Source organism: Geotrypetes seraphini, chromosome 3, assembly GCF_902459505.1.
Source record: "Geotrypetes seraphini chromosome 3, aGeoSer1.1, whole genome shotgun sequence".
NCBI classification, from domain to species: Eukaryota; Metazoa; Chordata; class Amphibia; order Gymnophiona; family Dermophiidae; genus Geotrypetes; species Geotrypetes seraphini.
The window spans coordinates 184,243,840-184,256,805 of record NC_047086.1 but is presented as its reverse complement, the minus strand read 5'-3'; the positions used below and the strand labels follow the sequence as shown (position 1 = coordinate 184,256,805).

Genomic DNA, 12,966 nt, shown 5'->3' with positions numbered 1-12,966 from the left:
GGCGGTAGCGGCTAGCGCAGCCAACGGTTTAACGCACGCTATTACACACATTAAACTGCTAGCGCAGCTTGATAAAAGGAGCCCTAAATGAGCTTTCTATAGAATAAGAGAATCATCTGATTCTGCTAATATATGGATGGATGCTGCTTTCTTAGACTAGATTGCACACTTTGAATCATTTATTAGGCAGCTTGTCATAGCTGATTCTTTGTTGCTTCTTTAAAATTAATCTCCTATATATTCAATCCACAGCAGTCAGCATTTTTTTTAAATTTTAAACCTTGATCAGGGGCTGATTTATACCTGTTTGAGGCTGGTAATGAGGCTGCTGGCGGATAGAGCTCACGAGGATGGGGCAGGGACAGGGATGGAGGTCATGGAGATGGGGTGGGGACGGGGTTAAATTCATGGGGATGTGGCGGGAACGGGGTTGGAGTTTGTGGAGATTGGGGCGGGGGAATAGGGATACAAATGCGAGGAGGGGAAAGGTGGAAAGATGCCGAAGTGATAGGCGATCAGAGAAAACAACTACGGTATTATTCGTTTCTTTGTTTGCATCTTTACTTATGTTTTCTGTTGCATGTGTATGTTACTGCAAATGAGATGGTATGGGGAGAAGAAGGGAACATTCTGTACAACTGCTCTTCTCAGTTCTTTTATTTATTTTTTTTTTTTCAGTGAAAAAGTGCAAATCCTTCAGCTTTGTGGTTCTCCACATTTTTCTGACATTGACACATGTTCTACTATTGCTATCAACATGGTGCCCGCATGACCACAACATGCCTCATTGTCCAGCGCACAGATTGTTTGTGCCACTCAAGGCTGTACAAGACCTTCAAAGATTATGTTGTGGCACTGTTCTACCTATTTTCCTGAGAAGGCGGCTTCTTCGTGTTACTCCTGTTATGCACATTATCCATATTTTAACGTCTTCTTCAATGTCTGTGCTGATGGAGTAGAAATGGACCAGGGGAACTGGACGGCAGTGACGGAATTTCTTCTCCTGAGCCTTTCAGAGCACGCGCAAATAAGAAGTCTTCTCTTTGTGATGTTTTTCATGATGTATTTGATTAATTTGCTGTGCAATGGGATCATGATCTTGCTGATTGGTAGCGACCCCCAGCTGCACACCCCCATGTACTTCTTCCTCGGCAACTTGTCCTTTATGGATATGTGTTTCAGTTCCATCACAGTTCCCAAAATGCTGACCAACCTTTTGTCCGAGAACAAGATCATCTCTTTCGGAGGCTGCATCACCCAGCTCTTTTTCTTCATTTTCTTTCTGGGCGCAGAGTGCATGCTTCTTTCCATCATGGCTTATGATCGTTTCATTGCCATTTGTGATCCGCTGCATTATATCACCATCATGAACAGGTGGGTATGTCTAGGCATGACAGCCGCTTTGTGGGCCATAAGTTGTCTGAACGCCACACTGCATGCGCTGTTGATATCCCATCTCACCTTTTGCCACTCCAACAATATCCATCATTTCTTTTGCGATCTCACGCCACTGCTGAAACCCTCCTGCGTGGACACCTCCGTCAACGAGCTGGTGATCTTCACGGAAGGCTCGCTGCTGGTTCTGGTGCCTTTCCTGGTTATCTTGATCTCCTATGTCCGCATTATTTCTACCATCCTGAAGATCCAGTCTACAAACGGGAGGCACAGAGCGTTCTCCACTTGTTCTTCTCACCTCACTGTGGTGACACTCTTCTATGGGACACTCATGTTCATGTACTTGAAGCCTCCGTCCAATTATTCCTTAGAGAAGGACAGGATCGCCAGTGTTGTATATAATGTGCTATCACCCATGCTTAACCCATTCATCTACAGTCTCAGGAACAAAGATGTGAAGAGAGCACTGATGAAAGCGATGGGAAGGAAAGTTCTTGTTTTCAGAAGATAAAATACAATCAAGGCAAAGTACAGTGATAATGCAGGGACAAAAGTGGACTATGATAAAGATGTCTTATTAGGTGTTTGCAATATGTAAATGTAGGTGTTTATTTTCAGATAATTAGGGGTACTTTCAGAGGACTAAAACTCAGTGGGAAAAAATATTCAAAGCATTTGTGCGCCTTAGGCTTTAAGGGGGGGGGGCGGGTTATACATTTTTAAAATAAATAAATTAAATAACTGAGAGTTATGCTCATAAATAAGCCTCTTTGAATATTTAATGGACAGAGGGCTAGATGCACTAAAGCCTCTGATTGTCGCTATAATGGTTTGACTGGTTTAGAGGCCGATCGTATTTGCCGACCCGATGCTCTAAATAGGCGCACCGCGTGGTTTTCTGTGTGGTCCTACATTCTATGATTCTGGCAAACAAATAAATAATTAATATTAAAACCAGGCATCCGCTCGATGCCCTAAACTTGCATGCCAGAATCGGTCTGTAGAACCGACCCGGAAAAGCTGACAGGTCTGCCTGGTTTTTTTTTTTCATTTTTTCCCCTATGGGCACGGATGTTGTGTGTGTCTAACACACACAATATCTGGCCCATAAAAAAAAATGCTGTGCTGGCCCCACCCCAATGACGGCCCTTCCAGACAACACCCCCAGAACTGCAACCCCCCTCCAGCACCAGCCAAAATTGGCAGAAGGGATGCCTACTCCCTTCTGCCCACTGTGAAACCCTCACGCATTGACCCCCCAGGCCCTCCCAATCCAACTCCTCCCATCCCCCCACTCCCCTGCCTACAAAACAAAAAAAATTGGCGGGAGGGATGCTCACACCCTCCTGCCACTGGATGCCTTTGAACCCCCCCCCCACCTGTAAATTAGCTGACAGCAGGAAAGATGCTCAGTCCCTCCTGCTCCTCAGGTACACCACTGCAAAATAGCGGGCCTTCCTCTTCCTGGTGCATCCTGGGATGCATGGGAAGGAGCCTAATTGGCTCTGATGCCTAAGGCATCCCTCCTGTTGTCAACTAATTTCAGGTTCGGCGGGGGGAGGTTGGGGGGCATCCAGTGGCAGGAGGGAGTGGGAATCCCTCCTGCCAATTTTTCTTATATAGGGAGGGGAGCAGGGGGGAGGAGAGAGGTTGGTTTGAGGGAGCCTTACTGGGGGGAGGGGGGTTTCACAGTGGGCAGGAGGGAGTAGGCATCCCTCCTGCCTCCATTCTGGTTCTAGGGTGGGTGGGTCAATGGGGGGGGGCATCATCATCAGAGGGGGGTGGGCCAGCATGGGCATTTTTTTTAATGGGGCAGAAATTGTGCATATGTAACACACACACATCTGTACCATGTTGAGTGGCAGGAGGCTGCTTTGGGGACTTCCCCTGCTGCTCAGCTGTTCAGGCTTTCCTAAACTGACTGCACATGTGTCCAGTCGCTTTCAGAGCAACTGGTCCGATGGGGATTTACAGTGAACCTCTGTGCAAATCATTTGCATGGAAACTAATGATAACTAATGATATCAACATCGATCGCTGCTCCACAGTTGGCCAAAATTTGGCCAACAGTGACTCGCACGATCTTAGCAATTGTGTGTAATGCATCTAGCCCTGAGTGACTAAATGTTTACTCAAAATTCCACTTAACTCTTCAATTTTGGAGCTTAAAAACTGGGTAGTAATGGGGCAGATTTAGGGCTTAGCATTTATTTAGGAACTTAGCACTTATTTTCATCACCAGGCTCATAAATCTAGGCCAACGAATGGCAGGCCAGCATTTATGAGCAAAACTTTTAAACTCTACTGAAAATAGGGCACAAATTCAGGAGCTCAGCTTTCTTTTGAATATTGGGCCCAGTGTTTTTGCAGTAAGGGCCTCTGTGCAAGTTTTGCATTAAAATACTTGGCATGTACTATATAGGTATGGTTCCCAGTGCCAAGTGCTAGTCTAGAAACGGCACCCAACTTTGACCAATATGTTTTTCGTTGCTGATTTTTTAGACACCATTTATAGATTCTAGTCCATAATGCGCAAATGTTAAAAAAATGTACCATCTATATACAAAGGAGTCAGTTCTATAAAGGACATTTTACAGAAAAAAATATTCCCCCCCCCCCCGATATTTCCTCTTCTGGATTGTAGAAAGAGAATATAACTTGATGTATACTCCCCCCTCCATATCAGTGGGGGTTAGGGACACAGCTCCCTCATGAAAAACAAAAATTAATGAATAACTTTAGTGTCGACTTTGAACTACCTTCACCTCCGGACCTCTCCACACCTTACTTGTAAATAGAGAGTTGCGCGGGGACAGAAATCCCACCCGTCCCCGCCAAAGTCCCACCCGTCCCCGTGAGGAATCCCACCCGTCCCCGTGAGGAATCCCTCCGTCCCCACCCGTCCCCGCGAGGAATCCCCTCCGTCCCCGGATTGTCGGACCGGGGCTGTTGTCGGTCGGTCGGTCGGGGAAGTGCCACAAAAGTAAGGGGTCCTGGCCGGCTGTGCTGCAACCGGGGCGGGGTGTGGCGGGGCGGACCGCCCCCTCCCTTGGTAGCCACTCGAACCGCGAGGCTACTCTCCTCCTTACCTGCACTGCCTGCAGCACAGAGCCAAACGGAAGCAGAGAAGGTAGGGAGAAGAGCCGCGCGACTGAATACATCCAGCCCCGCAGGAACCCCGCGACTCTCGGAGGCGTCCCCACGGGATCCCCACGACCCTAGGGGGCGTCCCCACGGGATCCCCGTGACCCAAAGGGGGAACCCGCGGGATACCCGCGGGATTCCCGTCGTCCCCGTTCCCGTGCAGCTCTCTACTTGTAAAGCCCTGTGCAAAGCCGTGAACAAAAATGGCTTCTGTCAGTTCCTGTTCCAGTCTCATGAGACTGCGGGAAATCACCGCAGTCATTTTTGATCATGACTTTGCATGTAACAGGAGTATAGGAAGATCTCTTCTGCCCTACTTCACCGCTAGACCACCAGGCTTTATAAGTAAGGTGTGGAGAGGTCCGGGAGGTTGGGTGGTTTTGAGATTCATGAATAACTGAAATCACATATCTGGATCACATATCTGGAACAGTCTACCTGCCTATCTGCGATAACTACCCACACATTGCCTGCTCCAGAAAAGATTAGAAATATTTCTTCCCCCAGTAGACTTAACTCGTCACAACCCTCTTCATCCCACAGACTGCCATCCTAAAACTAACCTGGCAATATCAAACTCGCTTATCAATAACACTATATCACACATGTTATTCATATTGCTGTAAGCCGCAATGATTCCATGTTGAAAATTGTGGGATATTAAAAGTTGTATTGTGAATATGGAGGGGGAATCTACTGACTTTTTGTGATTAAAATCAAAGTATAGATAAAAACACTTTGATTTTCACCACAAAAAGGTAGTACATCAAGCCCCATTCTCTTTCTGCAGTCCAGCAAGTGGAAAGAACTGGTGGTCGAGGGAAGAATATTTTTCTGTTATATATCCTTTGTATACAGGTGGAGCATTTTTCTTAATGTGTGCATTTTTCTTAATGTATGCACACTATGGACTAGATTCTATAAATGGTGCCTATAAAATCATCAATGAAAAAAATAGCGCTTAGCACTATTCTATAAAAAGCGCTCTAAGTTGGGTGCCATTTCTAGAATAGCACTTGGCGTTGGGAGCCATGCCTAAATTTAGGTGTGGTCATTAGGTGAAGATCTCCTCTTATTCTATAACTACACATGCAAATTGCAGGAATGCCCCTGATCTACCCATAACTCTCCCATGGAGAGCCTCATAGGAGGCTGTTGAACAAACTTGAAGGGCTGAAGTTAGGACCCAAAGTGGTGAACTGGGTCAGAAACTGGCTGTCGGACAGACGCCAGAGGGTGGTGGTTAATGGAAGTCGCTCGAAGGAAGGAAAGGTGACTAGTGGAGTCCCTCAGGGTTCGGTGCTGGGGCCAATCCTGTTCAATATGTATGTAAGTGACATTGCTGAAGGGTTAGAAGGAAAAGTGTGCCTTTTTGCAGATGATACCAAGATTTGTAACAGAGTAGACACCGAAGAGGGAGTGGAAAATATGAAAAAGGATCTGCAAAAGTTAGAGGAATGGTCTAATGCCTGGCAACTAAAATTCAATGCAAAGAAATGCAGAGTAATGCATTTGGGGATTAATAATAGGAAGGAACCGTATATGCTGGGAGGAGAGAAGATTATATGCACGGACGGGGAGAGGGACCTTGGGGTGATAGTGTCCGAAGATCTAAAGGCGAAAAAACAGTGTGACAAGGCAGTGGCTGCTGCCAGAAGGATTCTGGGCTGTATAAAGAGAGGCGTAGTCAGTAGAAGGAAGAAGGTGTTGATGCCCCTGTACAGGTCATTGGTGAGGCCCCACTTGGAGTATTGTGTTCAGTTTTGGAGACCGTATCTGGCGAAAGACGTAAGAAGACTTGAGGCGGTCCAGAGGAGGGCGACGAAAATGATAGGAGGCTTGCGCCAGAAGACGTATGAGGAGAGACTGGAAGCCCTGAATATGTATACCCTAGAGGAAAGGAGAGACAGGGGAGATATGATTCAGACGTTCAAATACTTAAAGGGTATTAACGTAGAACAAAATCTTTTCCAGAGAAAGGAAAATGGTAAAACCAGAGGACATAATTTGAGGTTGAGGGGTGGTAGATTCAGGGGCAATGTTAGGAAATTCTACTTTACGGAGAGGGTGGTGGATGCCTGGAATGCGCTCCCGAGAGAGGTGGTGGAGAGTAAAACTGTGACTGAGTTCAAAGAAGCGTGGGATGAACACAGAAGATTTAGAATCAGAAAATAATATTAAAGATTGAACTAGGCCAGTTACTGGGCAGACTTGTACGGTCTGTGTCTGTGCATGGCCGTTTGGAGGAGGATGGGCAGGGGAGGGCTTCAATGGCTGGGAGGGTGTAGATGGGCTGGAGTAAGTCTTAACAGAGATTTCGGCAGTTGGAACCCAAGCACAGTACCGGGTAAAGCTTTGGATTCTCGCCCAGAAATAGCTAAGAAGAAAAAAAAAAAAAAAATTTAAATTGAATCAGGTTGGGCAGACTAGATGGACCATTCGGGTCATTATCTGCCGTCATCTACTATGTTACTATGGCTATGTCCCCTTTTTGGAACCATGCGTAAAATTTACGCATGGATACCGGCACCTAAAAATATGTGTATATATTTTAATTAATTCCAATTAGCACCATTAATTGCTTGTTAAGATCCCAATTATTGGCTCTAATTGACTCATTATTCAATTAAATTGTGCATGCAAATTAAGCATTAAATTTTTAGTGCTTTTTTTAGAATTAGGCTCCTATTGAAAGAGGATGCACTCTTTTTTTAACAGTACCCACATGCAGGAACCGTGATGCATGCATGCGCTAACAGGAAAGAGTGTGCCCTCTGTACATATGAAGGAGCATTTTTGAAAAAACATCCAAGTCAGGACTGGGATGTTTTAGCTCACTACATTACAAAAAGTAAAATGTCCATCTGAGAGCTATTTTTGAAGAGGAAACATGTCTGAATTTCCCTTTCGAAAGTGGCTCAAAGACGGATGTGTTTGCACCGAAAATATCTAAAAAGAAAAGCCATTTCCCAATGTGAGACATGCAACTTAAAAATGTTGCCACCCCAACCAAGTATGTCGGTCTTGTTAGGTCTATGTTCACTATCTGTTGTTTGTCCTCTACCCATACTTGAAATTTTTATTGTACAATACTTTGAATTTCAGGAGAAACGTCTAATCAAATTTTAATACACTATGAAACTATGCACCTAGTTTGTCTGTCTGGTATCATTTTCAGAGAAATAGCCACACAGCCATCCCTGCAGAACATAAGAATAGCCTTACTGGGTCATACCAATGGTCCATCAAGCCCAGTAGCCCATTTGGCCCAGGTCACTAGTACCGGGCCAAAACCCAAGGTGTAGCAACATTCCATGCTACTGATACAGGACAAACAGTGGCTTCCCCCGTGTCTTTCTCAATAACAGACTATGGACTTTTCCTCCAGGAACTTATCCAAATCTTTCTTAAAATCAGCTATGCTATCCGCTATTATCACATCCACTGGCAACATGTTCCAGAGCTTAACTATTCTCTGAGTAAAAAATGTTTTCCCTCAATTGGTTTTAAAAGGGGCAGCCTAGTGGTCAGTGGAGTAGATTCTAAACAAAGGCACCTAGGTACAATTCCCAGCATAACTTCTTTACTTTGCATCGTGAGTCCTCCAAGAAGGGAAAGGGAATGGGGTTTGTATACAGTTCTGCCTTTTTGTGGTTACACATTCAAAGTGGCAATGGAGGATTTAGTGACTTGCCCAGGGTACAGACAGAATAAAACCTACTGTACCTAACTCTACACCATCACAATTACCTTCCACCCTGCGGGTGTCTCCTATATTTAAGTACAGTAGGTAATTTGGTGGCTTTGAAAGGCTCACAATTTTCACCACACTCGTACTAGGGAGGAGTGTGATTTGGACCTGGATCTTCTTGTTCACAGTCCACTAGGCTACTCTTGGGAGCTGCCTACTTCTCTGTTAGGTATGCCCATAATACCTGATGCTGTCATAACGTCTGGTATCCCCTTTCAGTTTCAGTTCTTGGGGTGGGGAGAGGGGGACATATCCATAGGGGTCATTCAAAGTATTTTTTTATAAACCTGGACACCGCACCAGGTCTAGTTAAAAACATACTTTTGTTTAGACTTAGATGTTACATTATTGCTGAAAGAAATCCTAATTTTGGGCCTGTCCTAGTCCAGCCCAAAACATGCCTATATAACACCCCCGCCCCCCATTTCTATTTGGATGAACACAGTGGAAAACATCCAAATTCAGCTTTTTCAAAAATTGTGGTTTAGACATTTGGGGCAGATATATATATTTTTGCTGTTTTGAGACATCTATCTGCTTTGAAAATGGCCTCTATAGTGTACACAATTTAAAGGATTCTTTTATTAAAAGACTCATGGTAAAATTACCAATTTATGCACACATACTGCACACTAAAAAAATATTTTTTATTTTCTTGAAAGGGGGGCATGTTATGGGGTGGAGTGGGCGTGGCATATGCTAATCAGCTAGCATACGAGGCTTTGCTGTACCCTAATTGATTAGCACAGGGCCTCTATTGCCTAAAAAATAGGTAGCAGTAGGGGTTCACGTGGTAAGTTTTTTTTAATGGACACGGTCTAATGACAAAATTAGCACATAGCTATTAATTTAGAAAATGGGAAAATCAGCCCTGGCAAAAGTGGCCTTAGTGTGTGGGAAAGACCCATGTAAGGGGTGCACAAAGGCCACTTTTGCGGCAGTTTTAGTAAAAGGACACCCCAGAAAAGTGCACGTTATTATCAATGAATGTCATTTAATCACAAATACACCAGAGAGATAATGATAACACAAAAGTCCACAGTACAAAGTGTAGAAGGCTATATACCGAACAACAAGACAGAGTCACATTCACAGGGAAACAACTTTATTACAAGACTCGACATGTCATCCTTTTGAGGACATGTCTGGAGGTCCGGACGGCTTTTCAAAACCCGGCAATTTATCTGGGTTTTGAAAAGCCTCCTCAAATCGTGTCAGGCAAGAAGGCAATCCACGCATGTGCTGATAACACGCGATGATGTCACACGCATGCACACATCGCGTGACATCGTGTGGCATACACACAGGCGCAGATTTCCTCCCTGCCCGACAAGAGCAGTCAGCAGGGGGCGGGGCTAGGGCAGGACTGGGGGGTTGGATTAGGGTGTTACAGGGCATAGATGGGTGGAACTGGGCAGGCCTGGGGATGGTTCTAGGGGTCCGGACTTTCCGACTGGAAAATCTGGCAACCGTGCCCGACACAGCCTGTGTTTCAGCAATTGACTGTGTCAGGGGTCAAAATGTTGCCATCTAATATACAAATCCTATCAAAAAGATCAATCACATGCAATCAAACAGTTGTGTTGCTCTCTTCTTACAGGTGACAACACAAAACTCCCAAACTACTTTGTTTTTTCCAATCCCTCTCCATGAAGCTAACAGATGCACATAAACTGCTCACTGCAAGTGGGGGGGGGGGGGGGGGGGAGATCATTTTGAAAAATCAGGAGGGGTTGAGAGGGGAATTTTTTGAGGGTAAGTAGATAGGCTCAAATGGTTTTCATGTGACTGTGTGTTAGAGGGGACTAGGGAAGGAATGAGGCCAGCATTTTTTTTTTTTGAGGGGGGGAGGGTAACAAAAAATTTAAAAAAATTTATTTTGATTTCTAGCCCGTCCTCCCAGAAGCTCAGAACGGGTTACATAAGGACATTCACAATGCAGACATTTCACAAAAACTAAGGACATGACTGGTCATCAGGTAATTGGGTACAAAGGGGGAAATAATTGCTGAAATTCCACAAGATTAGTCATAAAATAATGGGACACCTAGGAGGGTTACAGAAAAGGAGGTGGCAGTCTGCCAGAGGCTGACAGCTGAAAAGGAGGATCTTCACTGCTCTTCGGAATGTCATCAGTGAGTTCTGAGAAGAAATCAGCACCAGGCGTTTAGTTATGAATGTCACTTAATTACACTTCTCCCTCAGTATTCGCAGTTTCAGCATTCACGGTTTCGATTATTCACGGTTTTTAGCTTGCTGGCTCCTCCCCCCGATTACATCAGCTTGCATAGAGAAATCGATGATGCCAAGCGTTTACAGAGAAAAATCACTGATTCCCAGAACTTTCTTCACCTTGTTTTGCCTCTCCCACCATGTTATTCGCAGTTTCACTATATTCATGATGATTTTTAATAGAAAACAGTGCATATGAAAAAGTTATTCGCTGTTTTTCTATATTTGCGGTTCTGTTAATCCCCTATCACAGCGAATACGGAGGGAGAAGTGTAGGTGGGAGGACAGAGAGGGGATAGACACAAAAAAGGGAGGACTCTTCCATACCTACTATACAGATCTTCCCTTTTGGACTCTTCCCCATTTCCTGGAACCTTCCTTTCCCTTTGATGTATCCCTTTGTCTGAGATCCTAGAAACCATCTGCAACTCCTGAACCCTCCTCTGTTCCCCCTTCTCCTCTGCCTCTCTTTTAACCTCCATCCCTTTCCTTCCTTTTCCTCATGCTAAATTTATCATCTTTTCTTTCATATCTTCCTCCCATTTTCCTCTCTCCTTACCATTCTCAGTTCTCTTCTCAAGCTCCTCCCTTATCCTCACTTCTTGTACCTATTCCTGTTCACCCTATTCCAGATCATTGATTCTCAACCTTATTCATTTTCTCCATCTGTCCTCATTCCAAAGATTTCCTACCTGTGCTGGTACTTAAGATCCATTTTCCTTATACAATAAAACCAAAATAAATTATACACAAGCAAGATTGTAATCTAAAAGATAGAAATGTTTGCAAGCGTGCAACAGAATTTCTAATTCTTGTTGCCACAAAATCTAGGCCAGAGCTGCCTCTGGAAACTGGGGACCTTTTTTTCTCTGCTTTCTGACCTTCTGGAACAGGGGGTTCTGATGGTGCCTAGGGTGGCACTGCCCAGAAACAGAAGCCCTACTTCTCTGTTCCATCAGCTTTATAGTAATACGGAGGATATGGAAAGTTGAAAACAAAAACAGAGTGACCAAGGTAAGGGTGACCAAGAATAAGGGAGGCCCAATAGGCATATATAACAAATGATTCACCAAAGTTGTATAAGATAGATAAGATTTATTAACACCAAATAGCAAAAAGGTAAATGGGGGCTAAATATAGATTCCAACCAAGTTCAATTTACACAAATGCTTGTAAGCAAGTGTTCATAAGAAGGACTTGGTACAGTGCCATGTTTTGGTAAAGTTGCCTGTTTCAGGAGTCAGAAAAAAAAATTATCAGAGCCCTGAGCAAACATTTCCTTTTAGTTTTTCCTCTAAATTCTACTGTTTCTGGGATTGATGCAGGCTGGCAATAATAATAATAATAATTTTATTCTTATATACCGCCAAAGCCATATAAGTTCGAGGCGGTTTACACCAAGAGGCGCTGGACAATCAGCGAAGAGGTTACAATCAAAATCAGCAATACAATCTTACATAATAAAGAATATGAAAGCTAAAAGGTTCATAGGGTTACAGGATGTCCTGCTTTGTGGAAAGGAGAGAGGGAGGCTTGGCTGAATCCTAAATGACTGAGGTAAATCCTTCCTCTCCCCCTCTGGAGTTTTCAGGGAATTCCAGTTCCGGGAAGACAAAGAGTTTCTGCTTTGTCTTCCAAATGCCACCCTGCAGACAGAAAACAGCAGAGCATGCTCAAACCTAAAAAGGCAGTTCTATAAATTCACGCTTTCGGGTAGGCGCCCAATACCAGTATATGCTGCAGAATACTACCAGATATGCAGGTAAAAGGCACCTATAATTGGCACATACCTGCGTATATGGTTGGCATTATTCTGTAATATATGAGGGCATTGCTGTGCCCATTATGTATGAGAGGGGCATACATGAGTACAGATCATGGGTGGGCAATGGGCAGATTAGTGTAAATTACACGTGATAGTACTGCAAAATAGCTACAAACACATGCCAGCCTATAAGTGATCAAGGCTACATTAGCGGCATACACCTTCCTCCCTTTTCCTGTATTTAATAATGGCATGTATCCATGTACTTAATATTATAGAATCACAAAGAAAGAGAAACCAAGATCTCCAAAAATATATACAGTATAGGAGAACCACAGGGAGTGGAGTCTTAAAATGACCCAAACTCTTTATTTTTAGAAAATGAGGCTTTGTTCACGTGACCCGATATGGTCCGTGTTTCGGCTACGCAGAGCCTTCTTCAGGGGTCATGTGGCCAATACAACCAATACAAATAAAAAGTTGATGTCACAGTTTTGAACCAACTGAGGAAAATATTGCTTTTACATTCATGACAGTACAACGCCACGTATTTGTTGTATTGACCCTTGAAGAAACATGGTGGAATGAGGAAAGCAAATGGGATACTGCACTGCCGGGTACAAGCTCTATCGCCAGGATAGGTCAGGACAGAAAGGAGGTGGAATAGCCATATACATAA

General features: G+C 44.2%; 1 protein-coding gene across 1 annotated transcript; it reads left to right on the top strand.

The window, feature by feature from the left end:
• Positions 1–961: 961 nt before the first annotated feature.
• On the top strand, positions 962–11,402 carry LOC117357234 (olfactory receptor 1468-like). The gene is made up of 2 exons (XM_033937606.1): positions 962–1,863; positions 11,294–11,402. Exons 1-2 carry the CDS (start codon positions 962–964, stop codon positions 11,400–11,402), a joined length of 1,011 nt encoding a protein of 336 aa, XP_033793497.1.
• The last annotated feature ends 1,564 nt before the right edge of the window (positions 11,403–12,966 follow it).

Excerpts from the sequence above, each read along its gene's own strand:
- LOC117357234 (XM_033937606.1), top strand. The coding sequence starts at position 962 with ATGGACCAGGGGAACTGGACGGCAGTGACGGAATTTCTTCTCCTGAGC. Across the intron at positions 1,864-11,293 it reads AAAGATGTGAAGAGAGCACT|AGATAGAAATGTTTGCAAGC; the intron begins GATGAAAGCGAT and ends TTGTAATCTAAA.